At 39.9% G+C, this 15,829-nt stretch overlaps 1 protein-coding gene across 5 annotated transcripts in view; it reads left to right on the top strand.

The window, feature by feature from the left end:
• Positions 1–15,829, top strand: part of PTPN13 (protein tyrosine phosphatase non-receptor type 13) — a 126,516-nt gene that overhangs the window by 53,904 nt on the left and 56,783 nt on the right. For all 5 annotated transcript variants that reach the window (XM_055796983.1, XM_055796985.1, XM_055796981.1 and 2 more), the window contains exon 7: positions 6,503–7,066. In XM_055796983.1, the coding sequence (XP_055652958.1) occupies positions 6,503–7,066 (564 nt within the window). The remainder of the gene's footprint in view (positions 1–6,502; positions 7,067–15,829) is intronic.

Here is a 15,829-nt window from a genome sequence, read left to right as displayed (position 1 = left end):
ACATCTGGCTCTGTTGTTTTCTGTTTGGGTCTTGGCCTGCCCCAAAGGAATTGCAAACCTAACTCCTCTGTCAGCTACCCACTAGTATTTGAGAAACTTAACCACATTGTGTTGGGATAAGGATTTTTCTGTCATTCTGCTTTTTGCACAAAGATGATGTGGGAGATGTTTTTTTAAACTCCTGTATAGTAATTTCCTCTTCAGACCTTTCAGTCTGGCAATGATGGTGTGGGCTTTTGTGCACATGCAGGCAATCTCTGTGTCTCTTCCTTGCCCTGCCACCCCTGTGCTGTGTGTGTGTATGGATATATCCATAAGCTTTGCTGAAATGGAGCTGAAAAAGGTATTTTCTGCAAACAAAAGGGGGCAGTCAGAAGAACTTTAAAGAAACTTGAGCTGAGATTATTCAGTAAAAACATACACAGTATAACATGGCACTGACAGTGTTTGCACTCACGTAATATTTGATTAATTTGCCTGTATGGTCAAGCTGATACACAAGTTATTGCAAACTGACTGAATTTAGTAAGGACCAGATAACAACTCCTTTGCTCAGAGGGAAATCAATTAATTTACTATCAGTGTGAGTAAAAGGTGGTTTGTAAGTGACACTGTTGTCAAAGAGAGTGTAGTTGCATTCACAGCTGAAGACACCAAATGAAGAAGGAAGCAGATCTGTGGTCATTTAGCAAACATAACATCTGCCAGTTGAATGTGTGTGGAAAACTTGATTTTCATTTTAGCACCACAAGGGAATTTTCATGTGAACTCTTGGTGATTAATTGCTATTTTTATTGTATATATTCCCTCACTATACTTTGGAATCATGCAATTACTATAATTACATTCAAATTATTTAGAGTAATTATAAATAATTGCATTAAAGTAACATCAAGTAGAGGATAAACACCCAAGGGTGATAAATGAAAATTAAGAACCCAGATGCTTTTCAGATGAGCATTAAGAAGAATTTAGTTCTACAGAGAAGTAATTGGGGAAGGGAAAAATGTGCCTTTTGAAGTTACATATATGCTGTAGTATCTTAATTAATAATGGCTTGTCCTGTCACCATCACTGAGAAGTACTTCTCTGTCTTACTATACTGGTGGGTAACTGAGCACAGAGTAGCTCTGTTGTGATCTCAGGTGAGATACTTTGTTTTTAGTGGAGCCAGAGTACTTTAGAAAGGTCTCCAGAGTTTCCATTACAAATAAAAGGGTGTTTTTTCTTTTCTTTTTTTTTTTTTTTTTTTAAAGGAAGGTCATAACATGGCTCTCCGTTAAAATTTAAAGAAATAAAAGTTCCATTATGCAGTTTCCTTTTGATCATAGAATCGTATAAGCTAGAAAAGACGTTAGAGATCATCAAGTTCAACCCTTAACCCAGGACTGCCAAGTCCAGCACTAAACCATGTCCCCAAGCACTACCTTTACACGTTTGTTAAACACCTCTAGGGACAGTGATTCCATCATGTCCCTGGGCAGCCTGTTCCAATGCTTGACCACCCTTTCACTGAAGAAATTTTCTCTAATACCTAATCTAAACTTCCCCTGGTGCAACTTGAGGCTGTTTCCCCTCATTCTATTGCTTATTATCTGGGAGAAGGGAGCAACCCCCACCTGCCTACAGCCTCCTGTCAGATAGCTGTAGAGAGTGATAAGGTTCCCCCTGAGTCTCCTTCTCTCCAGACTAACGAACCCCAGTTCCCTCAGCTGCTCCTCATAAGACCTCAAACAGATCAGTGTTCCTGCCCAACTTGGTGTTGGTTGCAGACTCGCTGAGGGTGCACTCGATCCCCTCGCCCAGATCACAGACAGAGACACGAACCAGGACCGGCCCCAGCGCTGAGCCCTGGGGAACACCACGTGTGCCCGGCCGCCAGCTGGATGTGGCTCCATTCCCCACCCCCCTTTGGGCTCGGCCAGCCAGCCAGCCTTTTACCCAGCCCGGAGCGCACACGTACAGGCCATGAGCAGCCAGCTTCTCCAGGAGAATGGTGTGGGAGACAGTGACAAAGGCTTTACTAAGGTCCAGGTAGACAGCACCCACAGCCTTTCCCTCATTTGCTAGGTAGGTCACTTTGTTGTACAAGGAGATCAGGTTCATCAAGCAGGACCTGCCTTTCATCTACCCCTGCTGGCTGGGCCTGATCCCCAGGTTATCTTGCATGTGCTGCATGATGGCATTCAACACAATCTGCTCCATAACCTTCCCTGGCACCGAGGTCAGGCTGACAAGGCCTAGTTTCTTGGATTCTCCTTCTGGCTCTTTCTGTAGCTGGGCGTCACATTGGCTAACCTCCAGTCTTCTGGGACCTCCCCTTGATAAATGATGGAGACTAGCTTTTGCTTCTCTAATTTTCTCCTAGTATAACCACACAACAACCTTGTAGTCCTCCAGAGTTGCCCACCCCTTCTTCCAAAGGTGGTAAATTCTCCTTTTTCCCCCGAGTCCCAGACAAAGCTCTCTGTTCAGCAATTGTTAGTTGGATCTTTATTCTTCATACATAGTTTTACTGGTAGTTCTTCCCTTCAGTTTTCCACACATTTCATCATAAAAGCTGGGGGGAAAAAGTTGATGGACAAACTATGTATTGGCTTAATGAATTTAGACTTGTGTATGCCATTCAACTGAAAATACGTGTATTAAAGAAGCAAATATGATTCCAGTCCGCTCTGTTCTGGAGGTGTACTGTTAGTTGAAAGGCAGACATATGAGCCTTGTGCTGAAAGAGACTTAATGCAGTCCTTTGAGATCCTTGATTTAGGTAATGCTGAGGTTGTGTGTTGGGGAAGTCTGGGGGAAAAAAAGTGAAAATATCTTAATGGTTGATTTTGTGACTTACAGAGTCTATAATGGTACTTAAAAAAAAAAAAAAGGAGGGATGAGGACATATTTAGGTTGTTAAAAATAGAAGAATTGGCATGGGCCGATTACTGGTTGCCTAATACAATTTTTTCACTGGTACCTGCAATTGAGTTTCTTCTGTACTGAGAAGTCTTTTCCTTGATTATTGACTTCTGCTCTCCAATGCCAAGAGCAGCAAGCTTTCTCCATGGGTATAAAGTATGGGTCTAAAAGCTCTGTGTTGCTGCTTTGTTCTAGTTTACATTCTCAGGATGCCTAACTTGAGCAGGCTGTGCATCCCTTGCCCCGTAGTCTCTTTATTGTTCTCTGAGGATGATTGTTAAACAGCTCGTGTTGACATTGTGAGCCAGTTTGGGGAGAGCTTGTTGAAATGATGTTATGTAGGGCAGGAGGGGTTTTGCAAAGGTGAGAAGTGCCAAGACTGGTGAAAAGCACAAGTAGGAATGAGAAGAGTAATAAAATTCTCTTAGACATCTTCATCTTTCCTTTACAGTCTCAAGAAGAATACTAAGGCCAGCTGTAGATTCCTTTTGGTACTATGTTAAAAACTCACGTTGGCTGCATAAACTAATGTGGATATGAGTTAGACCTGTAGACATCTCCAGGCAGCAAAGAGGAAGATCAGTGTAGAAGTGGAATGTCTCCTGTACTGCTTCCTGATGGGACAGCTCATCTCCTGTCTCATCATGCAATCAGCTGAATGAGTGGCAAAGCTGTAACGATGCGTACTTTCCCAGCCACTGCTGATGAAGTAGTGTTCATGGCATTCACTTTTCCTCATGAGGAAGCCCCAGCTGGGTGGATGACTTGAGGAATAGAAAGCATCTCTTGCATGCCAAGGCAGGGAGCTTGTGTCTTCTGAGCCTTTGCTTGAATTAGAAGCAGCTTCTGTTATGTCTAGTCTGGATGCTACAATCCCATGGAAACTAGTTTTGGTGAAGAGGATGCTCCTTCCCGTGTAGCACTTTTTTTCACTGGCACCCAGACCTTTTCACTGCAGTTCTCACCAGCGTAGCACAGATATGTTTATGTCTCTGGGAGTGCTATGGCGAGGATACCCACTGGTGCTTCAAGTATGTTGTGGCTTTTTTAACTGGATGTGATCCTGAAACAAGGTAATGTTTCAACATGCAGAGACATAAATGATCTTTTGAACCAGGAATGTTCTTCTGAGTCATGAGCAATGATGTACCAAGTAATCCTGAATTTACAGTCTTGGTACTATGTTGGAGTTGTGGCTGCCTCTCCTTGGTTTTCTGATTTGTTCACCATTGTTTTGTTTAGTAAGGTCTTGTGCATGTAAATACTTCCAGTGTTGAAGAGGTAGGTTGTTTTTGCATTTAAAAAAATGCGTGAAAACAGTGTGTAGAGGAGGCTGTTTCAGTTTTTTCTGCCTAAAATTATCTTGGAACTCATTATTGGGAAGGATTCTCAGAGCTCCTTTTGATTTGCTTTTTGGTAACCATCTTAAATACTGCAGTATTTTGGGTTTTGTTTCTCTCAGAAATGACTTGCGTTAAAACCGTGTTTAGGAATGTCTATCTGTGAAGTGCATGTACATGAATGTGAAGTACGCGTTTGCAGAATGGATATCATTCCACTGCTTTAGATAGTGGGAACTTCACAGTGAATGGCTATTTTTAAAAGTCTGTGTGATTATTATATGTAATTCAACAGCTTTGAGGGATGTGTAGTCTGAGAATAAGATAGTAATGTAAGATTTACCTTACCACAAATATAATTATGTTTACTTGAGTTTAGGATTAAAGCTATATTTGTAAAATATGAAGTAATGCATCACATCTTTTCAGAAGATTTTCATTCTTATTGGCAAAGGTTGGGGTTTTTTTATTCACTTGGCTGGAACATGTGGGAACTGTACAAGACACTTCTTAGAAAGTCCAAACCTTAACATTTTGCCATCATGCATTTGTGTGTTGGTAAGAAGTAAGGGGCAAAACACCTGTTGTAAGTTTAATATCGCAGAAATAGACATTGAAAGCTAACAGTCCCTTTTCAAGTAGAATATCAAGAGTGGAAAGGTATAAAGCCATAAGCTTTTCAAAGCATTTCTGAGTATAATTGTGAGCATCCTTAAAGCAGTCTGTGAAACTCAATTTGAAAGGATGAAAGACAAGGTAAAGACCTAGTAGCAGGAGCCTACTGTCTAAGCGCGGCTGTTGATTTCAATTGCCTTTGGAAGAGCAGCAGGCAGCACTACAGAGGCATCTTTGAGGGTAGTAGATACAACGCAGTAATTTACTTGGAGCTCACGACTGCTTGCTTTTGTGAGGATGTCTTCAGGGCTGCTGTGTCTTAAAAGTTGTACATGGTAATATCACAGCTGAGAGGGAGCTACCTCTAAGAAAAGCATCACATGCCATACTGACTCTTCCTGAGTGAGCAGGCATTGCTTAGGCAACCCAGCATGGAATATTTTTAGTTGGGTTTTCTTGTCCAGAGTATGATGATGGGGTTGAGATTTCCAATCTGCAGCGTACACATTACATTAATATGACAAGGTTAAACGTCATCTTTATAATAATTTTTGCAATGTACTTGGTCGGTTGGAGTTATGAGTAGATTATTGCATGTCTGATATCTACATTAGACCTCGGGGTTTTGCAACGTTTAATAGTGCAGAAGCATTGAAAAATTTTAGTTTGCTAACAGACAGTAAGTAGCAGTTGGGTAGTCTTTGATACTAGTTTTTTTCTGGGATGTTACTCTTACAATTCTTTTACTCTGATCTCAGGAAGTCTTAAGAACATGAAAGATAAACTGGTAGGTCATCTGTTATGTTAAGAAATTTGATTGTACTTACCAATGTTTAGTACTCAGTTTTGTAAAATTGGGCTAATACTTCAAGAAAAATTTATGCCTGAGGCATACATGGTCATCACAACTTCTTGGTGACCATGTTAAGATATTCTTCAGAAAACACGTATTTCATTGATGCTATTCCACCTCTGATAGTTTCTTTTATTCTGGAAGTAATTTCATGGTAAAGGAGAGGGAAAAGACACAGTATTGGCAGATCCACTTATTAACAAAACATGGAATGTACAGGCTCATACAATCACTTTGATCTTAGAAGCTTTGTTACTCTTGTTTTAGAGTATTTATCTGGAGAGACTGTCATCACCAAAAAAAGTCATTGAAGGAAGATCCAGGATTTTTAAAATTCTTAACTACACAGTCTTTCTCCTGACTCCTTAAAATTCTTAACTACACAGTCTTTCTCCTGACTCCTTCTACTGACACTACTGCAGCGCATCTGTAAGTCTGTGGAACAAACGTGGGTTTGTCATTAAAAATTTTAGGTGGTGTCTTCAGGTGTGAGACATGAGAATGGCTCATTTCAGATTGATCATTAAACAGTACTTTTGGTGAGAGTCCAGACTATTTTACAGATAAAGCTAATGAGAAAACAACTTTCAGCATGTATGTGATAGTTTAAGGGGGTATTTAATGTTAATGCTGAACTATAGTAGGCCATAATTTTTTCTTCAGCACTTCAGAAGTAAAAGAAAATATCTGTCAGATACGAAGCAGTTTGAGTTCTGCCTTTGTTGACTGAAGCAGCCCTTTAAGTAGCACAAAGTTACATATATGAAATGTCTCTTTATTCCAGGAAAAACATTGGTGGTTGATGCACCTGATGGACACAAAGCTCACTTCTCTCAACAGACCACGCTTAACAAAGGACTTAGCAAGTCTATGGGATTTCTGTCAGTTCGAGGAACACAGGGCGAGGAAGAGTTTTTCCAGGGCATTTCCGCAGATTACAACTCGGGACAGGAAGATGTTTTCTGTCCTCATAGATGTAAAACCAAGGAGTTTGAAAAAAAAGGTCACCTCCATACAGATGTCGCTCCCAAGCGGAAAGTATGGGCTTCCTCCACAGATTTGCTTTGTCCAACTGACAGGGCAACTGAGAGGGACCATGCTGGAGGCTCTCATGGGTACAACCATCAGTGTGAAACATTTACAGTACGGACTTCTACTACCACCAGAAACAAGGAAGCAAGATACTCCGATGGGAGCATAGCACTGGATGTCTTTGGACCACAAAAACTGGACCAAACACGCCATGTGCCTGAGACATCAACTTCTGCAGCAATATCAAATGCCTTTGACAGAATAAGAGAGAGACAGAAGAAGTTGCAGCTTCTGAGGGAAGCTATGAATGTAGAAGGTTAGTAAAGCTTTTTCATTTCCTGAGTATTCTACTCATTAAACAAAGATTTCTTTTTATGATAAATCTGAGTTTTCTTGTAGCAGCTCTTAAAACTGCAGAGATCTTTGCTTTATCATCTTTTTTTTAGATAAAGTGAAAGCATTAGTACCTCTTGTTGCCAATGAAGATAAATGTGCTCAACCAGATTGCTTACCTAGTGAAAATAGTTGATCTTTATAAATCAGCTAGTATCAAGTTCATCAACTAAAATTAGAAAAAAGAAAAAACAGTTGGTAACAGCCAACTGTCAAGTAATTTTCCTTGAAGGAAAATCATCATCTCCAGCTATTAGAGAATAATTTATACTCCAGAGGAAAAGGAATAATTTCATCTCAGATCTCTGTGATTTTGCACTGTATAACTCTGGACTTAAGCCCTTAAATAGGAAATACTTTTTTGTACTCATGTAAAGATCTTTACCTCAGTGGGAATACTTGACAGCAAGTTCCATCAGTTAATTGAAAGCATGCATGGGGAGAAAAAAGGTTGTTTTATTTGTTCTCTGGAAACTTATAAAATGGTCTTTATGCAGAACCCTATAAGGGAACCGCGTATTTCGTTTGCTTGAAAGTGTGACTTAATTTCCAGGGGTTATAAATTTGGGACAGTGGGATAGAAACTGAAAGCAGAGTCAGATCCTGCTTATGATGGGCCAGAAGGCATAACTTAAGTCATCTAAGGTTTATGGTAGAAGAGCTGTATGTGCAGAGCTAGCAGAGTCATTTGTTCAGGTGCATTAAAAATCCATGCAGCTGAAAACTCAATGGCTGCCTGTCTGTTGAGTGACAGAAATAATTGTGTGAAAATAAAACAACTTATGCTTCCTTTTCCTGCACTGAGGTGTAAACACCTCCTTATTAAGAAGAGATAAAGCCTTTATCCTGGTTTAATTTCTCAAAATGCCTGTTCATGCCCCTTGTGGCTGTCTCAGGAGATGCTTATATTGCACTTGGCATGGGAAGCCAGTTCTTTTTCTCCTATGCATGTGAGCCTTGTGCTCCAGAAAGGAAGAGTGTTATTGAAATGGCATAGGCAGTTTAAAAAGCTACTGTGATTTATGGACAAGTTGTACAGACAAGACAGTTGAAGGGATTTTGTGCTATCAAATTAGCATCTTTCGACGAGGGTTACATTATAACATGGAGTGAACACAGATGGAAATAATACTGTGGAGATACCATTGTTTATCTCAATAGAAGTTTACCATCTGTCATTATCTACTGAGATATCCGATGAGGTATGGGGAAGGTTGGTTGGTTTTTGGTTTAAGAGTCTGAAATTGAAGGGGACTATCTCAAGTATATGAGTCAATTCAGATCTTTGAAGATAGGCAGCTGACAAAGTTTAAGAGAAGGCCACTCCCTGCATTGAGAAAGCTCAATAGCCTTGTTGTTCAGGAGTGTAGCTTTGTGTAGGTTTGTGTTGCACAACAGCAAAACCAGAAGCTTGGCCAAACCCATTGATGAGCAAGAGTTTATCATTCTCATTCAAACAGACTGGGAGACAGCAGAAAAAATAACGTGCCCCTGCTATGCCAACTGAGATAGTTCAGATGTGTGAAACTGTTCAATTCATAAAGGCAATGGGTGAAAGTGCAGTCAGACTGGGAACTTGGGCTAATAGTCATAGGAGCCGAGTGACAAATCTGTATAGAGAGAATTGAGGCAATAGCTAATGACTCACTGCCCATCCTTCTGAATTCACAGTCATTACTTGCTAGAAAAAAATGAAGGTACTTTCTCAACAGGTAGGTTGGTTGCAATGTTCTTGTCTTCTGAGTCTTCTGCTTTCAACAGAGGAAGGAGGTATGTTTCACTCTTGGAAGTTAGGAGTGTGTGCTGTGCTGTTCTATTTTAGGCATGCTCTTTTTTATTTGTTTTTGTTTTGTTCCGGTAACTGCTTAAAGAAAAGTTTTGGGCCAGAACCTAGTTGTGAATTTTTGATGAAAGCCAGTGTAAAGGATATTTTAGTAAGATGGATGAGGAATGTTTTTCCACAAAGCAGTTAGTTGCTGTTGTGTTTCACAGGGCTTGAGAAGCCTGAATGGAAGTAGTCTGTCCCGCTTTAATGAGCGGATTCATGAAAACCTTAATACGTAAAGTCTGCTAGTCTGTTAGGACTTCTTTCCCTTTTCCTTTTTCCTCTTTTTTTTTCCTTGTTTAGTGTTCCTTATCTCCCATCTTGTTGACAACAGAGAAGTCCCCTAGACCTTTCATAAAGGAGCTTATTGCTAGCTTCATCTGTCAAAGGAATGAAAAATACAGTCTGTTACAAGTTTTTTGTGCATTCCCATTGCATGCAATTTTCAAGCACTTGAGTAGACAGATATTTCCAAATGTCAGACATTATCAAGTGTATGTGGAATTGCTCTTCTGACATAAAACTAGCCTAGCTGAGAGAGATGAGCAACTGTGTGGAGAGCTGTGGTAAAATGTCACCTATCTCGATGAAGATCGTGGTGTCAATTTCTTGGGTAGCACTTGATGCAAGGGTATCTTGCTGCCTGGAGCTGGTAGTCACATAGCAAATAGGTGGGCAACAACTAGAAATGGAGTGGAAAGAAGTCCACAGAAAATGACAGCAACTGCTACTCTTTCTCTGCATGAGATACAGCATGACCTCAAAGGAGAGATATTTAAAGGAAAAATGGGGGGAAAGAATAAGGTATGTTGAAAGCTTGTGTAGTCAGGAATAAGGGTTTTGTTCAGCTTGAGGTGGAGGAATGGGCAAGGAGTCATGGAAACAGGATTGGTCGTTGGGTTTAGTAGAGAGGACACAATGTACCTTCTCTCTGGCAGATTTGGGGATATTTTCAATTTGGTTGGGTCCAGGTCTAGGTTACAGTTAGGTCTGTGTAAGCTGTAGTAAGCCTCTGATTTTGGCTATGTGGTGTTTTTCAGTTTTTGAATTGTGAAATTGCATTGGACTCTCTGCGGGTTAAACTTTGCCAGATAAAACTTCCCTTCTCAAACCACAAAGGAACTTAAGTGCCATGTGGCTTATTTCTTCTTTAACTTATTTTGGGTTAAGCTGGCAAACTTTTGTTATTCATAAAACCTTAAGCAGCTGACTGTCTTGGAAAAAGAAAATGTTTTCATGCACAGGCTTTTGTGTGCCAAGCTTTCACTCAGAACAGATTTTTTACAACCCAAATTACAAAAAACATGAAAAGTAGAGTTTATAGTGGAAAGAATGAGAGAGTTTTAATTACAACTACGCTGTAATAGAGTAGTTTGTAGTGAGCTGCAGACCATCCAAACTGCACTATAATCTACAGTTGGAATATCTTGGATTTAGCCTCACAAGCCTTCCAAAGACAGTGTCTTTGTAAGTGCCTTGCTCATGAGCTTGCTCCTTTGTGTGTTATTCTGCTGTACAGTTTCAGGGTTGAAGCTGTTTCTTTCTTTCATGAACAAAGATGATTGTTCATGATTAGGTGCTTAGCCGGGTGGGGGCAAGGCGAAGGGAAAGAGACTGCTATTTTGACTTTGGGTGTAGCCAATTCTGAACACTAAGAACAGACTCCAAAAATACGTGCTAATCTTGCCAAGAGATGGGAGAGTAAGTTCTGCATTTCCACTGTTACTGTTCATTCTTGTTTTGATTATGTAGGTTTTGTGAGCTCAGGCAGAAATGTTTAGAGTTGTGAAGTTGTTAGGTGTTAAACCCGGGAAGTTTATCTGTATCAGGAGAGCAAATTTTGTTTTTGTTCTTCTGAAACTTGGGAGTTTGTTGCTTGGCACCAGCCGGTAGTGTCCCATTTTAGAGAGAAAATAATATTCTGCCTTTTACGTTTTGCAAGCCTACGTTGCCACTCAAGAGTATGAAAGAGACATCTGTTCTCCCTTGCTTGCAGCTTACTTTGCCTTCTCACCCACAAAATTGATTATATCTTCTGAGATTTATGAAGTGTAGATACTCTTCAGTTTTCGTATCTCAAGTCTACCTTCAAATGGCATGATAGCAAGGCAAAGGCTGCAAGATGGTAGCCTTGTTTGAATCTCTCCCTTTTATTTCCTTTGGCAGCTTCCCCCACCTTGTTTTGAGTGTATGTATAAGTCAAAGTGGATTGGTTTATGTGTTACTTGAGCAAATGTGCATTCCTCTTTTTTATATGCAGCTTTGCTTATGAGGGTGTTGTAAATGAGATGCACAAGGAAGCAAGGCATAAAGATTCCCTACGTCCTGGTGGAACAGAGGAGCTGAAAACCAGTTAGGAGAGTAGTAGTATAGCTGCCTGTGGGTTAAATAGCAGACAGGGAGGAAAAAGAGGGGAGAATACCAAAAAAGCTGATCTTGCTGAAGCTTTGGAACACTGAGTCCAGGGGTGAGGGAATGGGAGTGGTGGTTCGGGAATATTCTCAAGCCTTTGTTAAATGTTTTTGCAGTTGGGAACCATGTGAATCCCAGAGCCTCAGGTTGTGTTTATCCATCTGTCTTTTTACCTTTGGTTTTTGCAACTGAAAACCCAGATGATTAAGTCTCTTTTTTTGATGTTTTTTTGTTTTGTTTTGTCCACTTATGGTGCTCTGCTTCATACATTCAGCAAGCAGAGGAAGTAATGTTCCCTGTTTTCTGGAGGTCGGTCTCTGCCTCCTAAGTCTTCTGTGTCTTTTTCTCACAAAACAATGTTTTCATTAGCTGTACTGAAGATCCATCTGGACCCCACTTATAAAACTTCCATATTATGACTGCATGTGTTTGGGTGGGAGTGATGGTTAGGGATACTCTAAATGTCCAGATTAAAAAAAGAGAAAAAAAGCTCTTTTAGTTTGAAGCTGCGTTTTTGAATAAGGGAAAATTTCTGCAGGTAATCAGGCAGCTGTTGGTAGTAAATTTGTCCCAGCAAATTAAACCCAAGATATTTGAATTTGGGAGCTTCTATAGACATGGGTTAAATGGGAGATTGGGTTTAGGGCAAAAGAGGAATAGTTGCTTTACAAACTTTAAGGTCAATGAAGTGTGCATACTTTCTTTTTCTCTTGAATTGTATGTACTGGGTTCGCATGTAGGCTAAGCAGAGGAAATGAGTCATGCACAATGGTATGTATATCTGTTTGCATGTGAAAGCAAATTAAGGCTCAGTTTACACTGCTTATGATCATTGTTCTGCAGTATGATTTAAATTCAGTGGTGGCAAAATAGATTCTCATGTAGTTGGTATGTTTGGTAAGGATAAGGTTCAGTCAGAACAATGTTCAGAAATCATATTAATGAAGCTGAAGGGTAGGTAGACTAATACCATTTTAGAGAAAAACTTGCAGTTGTTAATTTTGCTGAGGCTACGGAAGCTGGCTTTTCAAGGGAAAAGAAATAAATGCTTGTGGGATTTCTATAAAGTACAAGTACTCTGGCATCAGCCACCATTATTGTGTTCTGAATTACGTAGTTTAACATAAGGTAGTAAAATAGCTCTTACAATTCCATAATTGCCCAACAAAGTGGCATCTGTTTTGTCTGCTTTATAAAGCTTTCAGCAGCTCACACAGTCTGGGATTATCAATTTTTGTCAACACATTACATTCTCAGTTGGATAAAACATATAAATCGAAAGAAACAACTTGATTGGCCACACTTTCAGTCTGTGGCCATTTACAAACCTTATTCTGGATGGTATGATACAGACCCAGAAAAAAAGGGTGTCTAAGTACAAGACACCGAGTTCTTACCAGACCCTGGAGTTGCTGTTTTTAATCTTGCTGTTTTCCTTTCCAGCCTTGCTTTAGAGATCTGTGTTTTCTGCAGTTTTACAAGGCTTGATTTCTTCCTGTCACTCAGATCCTGCCTAGACCCTATGCATCAGATGTCCATTAGGCTTTCTAGGGAATCACCTGGATGGCTGGTGACTTAGGTTGCATACATGCTGCATGAGTGGTGGAAATCTTGTAAGATAAAATGGGCCTGCTCCCCTGGAAGGCGAAAGAATTTGTTTCCCTTGTGTACGTTAGATATGAATCCTTACCAGGGATTTATTCTGGATCTCTACAGCCTTCCTATTAAACCTCTGCTGCCTTGCATGAGATAATTCAAGTTTTCTGAGATGAAAAGAGGAAAAGGAAGACTAAATATGATGCTAACCAATCGGTTAAACTCTGGTGAAAGAAGCAAGTATCAGCCTCTAGTCCTAAAGGACAGTTAATGTGTTTTAAAGGTTTTATAGTAACACTGGTATGTAATAGACACCCATAAACCTCAAAGAGCAAACAAGGGCTCCCTCTGTGTCACAAAATTGCCCATTTACCTCTGCCATTTTCCGTGTCCTTTTCCTTCTCTGTACAGCCAGTAATAATTCTATAATAATGTGTGTTTGAAAACCTTTGTATCTAATGCAAATCATGTGTTCAGGATAATGAAATTCCAAGCTGAATGTGGTTCTCTGATTGATGTTGGCTGAGATGAGGCTTTCTGTAAATTACTTGTCTGGGCTTGCATGTCTTGCCTTGCATAAATAGTGTGTTTTGTTATTTTATGCTGCGTGAGGTGCCTGTAAGCTTTTACTCTGCTGGCTTTGATACGGAGTTTGAAAAAACAGCACTGCAGCACTAAGCAGCACAAACACAAATTCTGATTGTAATGCTTCATTCATCTCTACATTGTGGTGCTACTGTGTGTTAACTTACATTACTAGTGCAAGTTTTATATATTCATTTTAGTTAAAGATTCTTCAAACATGCTTAAGCTCAGGTTTGGTTTTCTACTAAGGTATGGAATGACTTGAAGTGTTTGCTAAGAGAGTATAATTTAAACAATGAAATGTTAAGAAGGGTAACTGATAGAATAATTTTTGCTACAACGTGCTTGATGTGTCGAGATGTTAAATCAGTTCTGAATTCTCTCTTCAGTTACCAAAAACATATTAAAAAAACCAAACCAAGCAAAAAACCACCACCAAACAAACAAACAAAAAAAAGCCCAACAAAAAACACACACAAAAAAAGAAACAAAGCAGCAAACCAAGGCCATTCAAATATTGTAGGGAAAATTGTAAATATGGGAGATGAGTTGTTTTATTTGTCATCTTTAGCTTTTATTGATGTAATCTTTCAGTTTCTTCCCAGCCAGATAGGCTAGAAATTTGTCCTCTTTTTTGAAACTATTGTGTGAAAAGCTTAACTTTAACTTGATTCTAGAATTGGGACTTTGACCTTTGGAAGCCACTTCTTAATTATAAGTTTGGCTTGGACATGATCCCAAGTGCCTTTTCTCAAGTTAAATCCTATTACAGTTTGTTAGAATTGAGAATTTGCGGAGGAGAGGAGACAGCATAAATTATTTGGGTAATTTTGCAAGTGTACAGTAGTCTCAGTGTTTACAATTTAACTGAATGTTTGCAGGTCTGCGGTACATATTCTGCCCATGCCCCAGAGAAATTAAGTTTGGTTAAGAGGAGGTGAGGTGCTGGGGGAATGTGTATGGGGTGTACATAGACGTGTATATACCGGTAGAGAACTGGAAGGTGGTTGCCAAAGAGAAGATGCCCCATCAGCAAACAGTTCCCATCTGTATGTATTTTCATCATCATATATATGTCTGTATGTATTTTCCCTAAACTAAGCAAAGAAAAATCTAGAGGATTTACCCCAGATTTCAGGCTGTAGGTTCTTAATTGCCTTTAAACTTCTGTCCCTAGGCAGAACAGGCTGAGAGTCCTTGATACAGACCCATGTGGAAAGGTTTTAAAATGCCTCCAGAAGATGGGAGGAATACCTTTGCTTGAGTTATTGGGATAAGTTTTATGGTCTTGCTTAGGGAGAAAGATATGTGACAAGAAAGGAGGTGGTCCCATCTCTGTCTCTGCTTGTGAATGCTGGAAGAATAGGTGTAAACCTAGCTGGACCTCACATGGAGGTCTGTGAAAACCTTGAGATAAGCAGTGATTGGGAATCTTTCTGTATGTTTCTTGGCTCATGATCCTTACCCCTTGGCCTGCAGCAGAATGCCAACTTCTGCTAACAGGGTGAGTCAAGAGCACTCACGATATCAGACCACCGCAAACAAACACTTGTTTTGTGCTTTAACTGCATATTTCTGTTTCACCACTTTACATTTATTTTTTGCAGAACTTCATGTCTTAAAGAACCAGGATGGAGCCACAATTTGTGTGCAATTCAGGAAGCCCAGGTTGCTGACTAGGTGGAAAAAACCCAAATCTTTTTAAAATCTCTGTTATAATTTACTGTTCTCATTCCATCCTCTTGCTTCAAAGTCAGGTTAGCAGACTTGAAAAACCTACAGCTCGTAAAACTACTGGGAAAGAAGAGATCTGTTTTCAGTTAAACGTTTCTGTACTGTAGCTCCAGTATCATGTTTGGATGGATGCCTCACTTAGAGGGCTGGGAGCATTTTAAAAATAAATCTCCAAAAGCTACCCACTGAATTTGGATTTTATTTCCCTTGTTAGGGAAGTAATTGCTAAGTTGGTGGTAGAGTTCTTTGTTGTAAAACTCAGAATGCTGAAAGTAGCCACCATGAAACACTGAAGCACACACACACTCCTACACACCCTGCAGTGATTTCTTTTCATCTTGCTGTAGGCTGGTTTACAAATGTGCAAACTGTATTGCTCGTTTCTGAGAGTAATGTGAAGTTGAGGTTTATGCTGTTAAGCTGTGCAACTGGGATGGGCTTGTGGGAGTAATTGGTTTCATAGGTTGATTGATGACTTTGCTTACTTTTCCCAGTTTTCTTAAAGAATCTTGTATTTGGTGGGACAGCGGGGAA

Source organism: Falco peregrinus, chromosome 2 (assembly GCF_023634155.1).
Source record: "Falco peregrinus isolate bFalPer1 chromosome 2, bFalPer1.pri, whole genome shotgun sequence".
Classification (NCBI taxonomy): Eukaryota; Metazoa; Chordata; class Aves; order Falconiformes; family Falconidae; genus Falco; species Falco peregrinus.
The sequence above is the reverse complement of the archived record's forward strand: the minus strand, read 5'-3'. Positions and strand labels throughout refer to the sequence as shown.